The sequence below is a fragment of the Fukomys damarensis genome, unplaced genomic scaffold (assembly GCF_012274545.1).
Source record: "Fukomys damarensis isolate Sample0158 unplaced genomic scaffold, DMR_v1.0_HiC HiC_scaffold_17, whole genome shotgun sequence".
Classification (NCBI taxonomy): Eukaryota; Metazoa; Chordata; class Mammalia; order Rodentia; family Bathyergidae; genus Fukomys; species Fukomys damarensis.
The window spans coordinates 15195330-15201588 of NW_022900929.1; the positions used below are offsets into that span (position 1 = coordinate 15195330).

The 6259-nt window shown below is 40.3% G+C and overlaps 1 protein-coding gene across 1 annotated transcript in view; it reads left to right on the plus strand.

Annotated features, from left to right (window-relative positions):
• Positions 1 to 5871: 5871 nt before the first annotated feature.
• The window catches only part of Stk17a (serine/threonine kinase 17a), a 28512-nt gene continuing 28124 nt past the window's right edge, over positions 5872 to 6259 (plus strand). The window contains exon 1 of the mRNA XM_010610866.3: positions 5872 to 6024. Coding sequence (XP_010609168.1) covers positions 5872 to 6024 — 153 coding nt within the window. The remainder of the gene's footprint in view (positions 6025 to 6259) is intronic.

The window sequence follows — 6259 nt, forward strand, 5'->3', positions numbered from 1 at the left end:
ATATATATATATACATAGTGATGTTTTGGGGCTTTTTAAAAATAGACTCTTTCCCCGGGCAATTATAGTTTCACAGTAAGATTAAGCAAAAAGGAGACAATTCCCACATATTGAAAAATCCAACTCATTCATAATTTCCTTCATGGATTATGTTTTTAGTGTTGTTTCTAAAAAGTCATTGTCAAGCCTGAGATCATCTACATTTTATATATACATAGTGATGTTTTGGGGCTTTTTAAAAATAGACTCTTTCCCCGGGCAATTATAGTTTCACAGTAAGATTAAGCAAAAAGGAGACAATTCCCACATATTGAAAAATCCAACTCATTCATAATTTCCTTCATGGATTATGTTTTTAGTGTTGTTTCTAAAAAGTCATTGTCAAGCCTGAGATCATCTACATTTTCTTCTCTGTTATTTTTTTAAGGTGAGAATAGCCTGCATTTTTACCTTGAGTTCTCTAATCCATTTTGAGTTAATTTTTGTGAGGGCCGTAGGTCTGTCTTTTTAGCATGTGGATGTCCAGTTGTTCCAACACCATTTGTTGAAAAAGCTATCGTTTCTGTGTTGTAATTCCTTTACTTCATCAAAAAAGTTCAGATACCAGGCTGGGGAGTAGCTCAAAGGTGAAGCACTTACTTAGCCTGCACAAGGCCCTGGCTTCCATCCCCAGTACTGCAAAAAAGAAAGAAAAACAAAACAAAACAAAAAAATCTGTTACCCGTGTTATTGTGAGCCTATTTCTGGGCTGTTTTTGTTCCATCATTTTGTGTTTTCTTTCACCAATTCCATACTGTCTTGATTACTGTAGCTTCACAGTAATCCTGAAGTGTAAATCCTTGTATCAGTCAGTGCTTACTAGAGAAGCAGACTTAGTGCAAGAAATACTAAGCCATAAGAATTTGCAAGATTGACTTACAGTGGCCTCCAACAGAGTCAAGGGTGGAAGAGTGCAAAAAGGTCTGTCTGCACACTGGAGATCCGAAGGATCCTGTCAAAAGCTTGGAGCTCAGTGTAGTGACCCATGTGACTACATATCAGGCGGCCACAGGTCTATGGTAGAAGGCTGAAGATTCTTCCCTGGAAGCCAGGAGATGACATCCAAGGTGAAGGCAAAGACTAGAGCTCCTCCAAAGAAACAGAAGTGAGACTTCCTTGTTTATTTCCCTTTTATACCATTCAGGCTACAAGCCCACCCACAGTGGGTCTTCCACACCCAGAACTACGCTGAGCCAATTTAGTTGGGTGTAACCTACTCAGGTTGACACCATCATTTAACTCTCACAGTCCTCCAACTTTGTTCTCCTTCAGTATTGTGTTGGCTGGCTGTGTCCTTTGTCTCTCTCTATACTCCTTACAATCAGATTGTTGATGCTGGGATTGTGCAGAAATTACAGATCTTGAGAGGCCTCAAGAAGACACTGAAGTTATCAAAACAATGCCTGGAATACATTAGAGATTTAATGAGTATTTGTTTTTTCTTGCACTAAAAAACAGAATTTTGGAATTAAAATATTCTTGTGTCAGGTCAGTAAAGTCCAGCATAAGACATTCTTTAGGCTATCTCTAATCCTTACCAAATATAAAAAGAGTAATCTTTACCTCTCCACTGATTTTCTAGGGACAGATTATCAGAAATAATTTCTTAAACATACCCATAAATCTTGTTTCCTAATCTGGTGTCTTCAAAACTCGGAATTGTAAATAGTATAAATGAATCCTAGGCAGGTATGGTCCACACACCTGTAATCCTAGTGCTTGGGAGCTGATGCATGAGGATTATCTCGAGTTACCAGCCAACCCGGGATACACAGTGAGTTGAAGGCCAGCCTGAGCTACACGGTGAGACCCTGTCTCAAGGAGAAGAAGAGGAAGGGGAAGGGAAAGGAGAAGGAAAAGAAGAAACAACTAACTGTAGGGTCCCCAATTTAGTTGACTTTTTCTTATTTTATTTTGCAGATAGGCATCTTTTTCTTAACTATTTAACGGAGAAGTTAGAAGGAAGACTCTTGTGCTGCTGCTGCTTTCTTGGATGTTTGGCCTCTTTTCATGATGTTGCCCCTTGTGCAAAGATTTTCAGTTCTATTTTGCATAACAACAAATCAGCAGCCTAAACATCACAGACGATAAAATCCCAATAATGTATTTTCAACCAATCCAAAGCATTCCACGTTTCCCCCTTTAACTGATATGCTCTCCTTTTATTATAAAAACACAAAATTTTACTTAATTCAGTAAACTATTTGACTTTTCGTGTATGTGATGATTAATTTTGGTTGTCAGTTTGCCTAGAAAATTGCAGGGATGCCTAGAAAATTGGTAAAGCACATTTCTGGGTGTGTCTGAGGGGGTGTTTCCAAAGAAGATGGACAGGTGGGGCAGGGGACTGAGTCAGGAAAACACAACCTGAAAGCGTGCAGCAATGTCCCAGGTAAAGGCTGGAGGCCTGGAAGGAATAGAAAGGCAGAGGACAGAGGAGCTCACAAATACTCGTGCTCTACCCTTCTGGAGCGGCTGTGTATTTCTTGATGCTCCTGTCTTCTGTGAACTGCAGATTCTTCCACTTTCCAATGTATTCTTGTGTCAGTGACTCTTACAGGGGCTTTCGGAGCGTCAGCCTTGGACCAGGCCTGCATCCTTGGTCCCTCTTTTACTGAGGTCTCCAGCTTCTTGGCCCAAGCAGCTACTGGATTTCCCTGCTGGGCCAGCTTGTAGCAGCCATTGCAATCTTTCAAAGCGTGTGGATTCTACCACATTCACCAAACAGATATCATTTGACATGGAGTAACAGCTACTTCAGTTAATATTCTCTCCATAGCCTGACCCTCGGATCTTTGGGGATTTTTATCTAGTTTCAGGATAATCTCCTCACCAAAGTTATAGCTCTGAGAAAACCATCATTCTTTCAAATGTAATTTTATCTAGAAAGGTAAATGGCAAGGGAAAAGAGAAGCAAGATGACCATAGTGAGCTGCTGTTTTCTAGGCTAAATTCTGGGAATAAAAAGAACTGGGCAATTAGACTCCAGTGTAGTGCTTGCCCTGAATGCTAATTTTGGCACAAGAATGTCAAGCACAAATCAGCTTTTCCCCTCTGACATCGTATGTCAAAGGAAATGACATTGTTTGGCCAAACTATTAATCTCAAAAGCACACTTTACCGTTGAAGAGCAGAGATCTGTAACCTACATGTAATTTCCTGGAACAATACTCTTATTTTAAAATAACAGTGGTTTGGACATAAGGCAAGCTTCAACTTTGAAATGCTGTGAGGTGAAGAGCGTGTGACTTAAACCCATCAGTAAATGGAAAGATAGGAAGTAGCTATGTGGGGATGAATTATGTTTGCAATAGCCATGCTCTGTGCCTGGATGTATTTACAGAAAAATAAATATAGTATTTATATAAAAAACAAAGCATTTAAAAATTTCTACCATATTCATTTATAAACGTGATAATCATCTAAAGACATTCAGAAAGTATAGAAAATTATTCAGCAAAAGTCACTCAACTAGAACTCCACGTTGTATTTTTTTAGGTGCACTTTTGAAACTATAATATGCAGTAGAAATTATTTCAAATCATTCTTTTTATTGTTAACATTGCAAAATAAGTGCTATAGTACTATAAGTCTAGTGTTCTTAAAACCCAGTAAAACTGCTTCATCATAACTTATTAGGTAAATATGTATCATAATTCACTTAGCCATTTAGGAACTGAGTTCTGCGTGTTCAATTTGATCAGCTTTATTCATCAGTATTTGTAAAGTATTACATACACACATAATGTACAGAAATGAATGATCCCTGTTAAAGTTTGGGTCTAGATGTCTCCCTAGAGCTTCATGCAGTCATAGGTGGGGCTTTTTCAGAGGTGGCTGAATCTAGAGTGTGTGACTCTGGCAATATGGGTGTGTGATTACTAAACAAGTCCACTGATCAGTTTGGCACCATCCTAATCCTGGTAGCCTGGATACACTACAAAGGACAGAAAGAGGCTTGTCTTGTCCTTTATTGGTTTGCTACCTTCTGCCCACCATAAACTTAATCCACAGAGATGACCCTCTGCCAAACTAACCCATCTTAAAGCCAGCCAATTATTGACTGCCTCTATAAACTGTGAGCTGCATAAAAACCTTTCCTCCCTTAACTTGTGGGTTTGGGGTATTTTGTCTCAGCAACGAGAAAAGTAACGAAGACAGTCCCTGTCCTATTTAACTAGGAAAAGAGGACTGTAATACACTCAGAATGCAATTTCATAAAGGCAAATGCTGGTTGAGATGGAAGCAGTTTTGTTCAGGTAAACTACTAACATCATGGACAGTGCCCTAAAGAAGTTTTCAGAGAAGTACAGAAAAATGTATATCAGAATAAAAGGAAAAAAGAAAGAACTCACATTCTTTTGTCTTCTAGTATTTCCCTCCATTATCATTTACATTAGGTATGGAATTACCCTAAAATTTTTGGCCTGTTTTACTAGCAAAAATGGAGCCCACTAAGAAGTGCATGGTGATACACTCCTGCTATCTAGGAGGCTGAGGCATGAGGATGAAAAGTTCAAGTCCAGCTTGGGAAATTTAGCAAAACCCTGACTCCAGAAAAAAAAATGGGGCTAGGGATGTAGTTCTGTGATAGAGCACCTCTGGGTACTATTCCTAGTGACGCCAAAGGAAAGGAAGGGAGGAAGGGAGGGAGGGAAGGAGGGAAGGAGGGAAGGAAGGAAGGAGGGAAGGGAAAGAAGAGAGAGAGAGAGAAGAATCTTATTGGTTAATATATATTTCCTTGGTTGCTGATCAATTTGAATATTTTATACGGATTTTGACACTTCAAAAATTATCTTCCATTTTCTTTTACCTCTAATAGAGTTTTGGCATAACTCATAATATATGCCTATTTATTATGATTTCTGACTACAATGCAATGTTTTGCAAATATTTTACCAGCTTGCCTTTTATTTTTGCATATAGCATGTTTTGATATGCAAGAATTTTGAATCATTAAATAGTCCATTGATTTATTTTTTAGAAGTCACTTCTTCCACAAGTCAGCTAATTGTTATGTTGCTTCTTTTAGACTTTAAACTCTTTTTCAATATTTAACGATTTAGATTTGAGGCCTGTTTGGGTTTCTTATGCATTTCAGCATTTTTAAAACTATTGTTATCTTTGTAAAGTATGATAAAAAATACAACGAATGCCAAGTGTCACCCAATGGAAAGGCAGGCTCATAAAAACGTCACAGAGTCCTCATCCACCTTTTTCACCTGATCTGCCACTGCATAACTTTTGGCTCTTTCCCAGAGTCAAAATGACCGTAAAAAGTAACATTTGGAATCTATTCAGGCCATGGAAGCAGCCAAAACAGTTCAAGTCTTCAAGAAAGAGAGCTTTCAGAACTGCTTCAGAAAACTGGAAGATGGGATAAGGGTGTTCAGAGTAAGGGGGAGGATTTTGAAGGGGATTTGTGGCAATGTGCTTAGTTACTTAAACTACTGAGTCTGTAGAAAAAGGAGTCACAGCTGACCCAAGTATACACTGGAAAGGTGATGGGGAAACTGCACAAAAGTGTAATTATGAAAATGTTCAGGAATTTACTTTTGCATGTGTTGGTGAAGTCCAAGATGCTAATTTGACATCTAAAGTAAAAATGCCAAAGGCACGGTTGAATATACACACCTGAAGTTCTGGGAATGGTTGGAAACTGGAGATAGAAATTTTGTAATCATTGGTGGTCATTAAAACCACGAAAACGGATAAGAGCACCTCCTAAGTAAATACAGAGGAAAATACAGACAGTACAATACTGTGCTGTGCTGCCCTATTCCAACTCCTGCCTCTAGAGCGCCCCCCGCCCCCCAGGGTAGGAAGAAGGAAATGCCCAGCGCAAGGCGCTGTACAGGAGACCGGATCAAGGTCTTATCGCCACTCCTCGCCCACCCAGGACAAAGAATCATGAAGCTACAGTGCACGGTTCTTATGCCCCGCTTTCCTCAAGTCAGATTTTTGGAAAGCTCAGACGCTCAACACGTAAGGCAGCCCAAAAAAAGATGTCGGTCCACCCAACCAAAAGGTGGCGCTGTGAGCTACCACCAGTTCGCCCAAGCCGTCCACTTTCCCCGACCAGGCTGCACCTTCTCCCTCTGAGCTGCAGAGGACGCGAGCGAGGCGCAGGGTGCTCTGGACCCCAGGGGAGATGGATTCCCCGAGGGGCGCGGCCTGCGTGAGGGGCGGGCCCTGCGTGAGGGGCGGGGCTGCCGGGAGC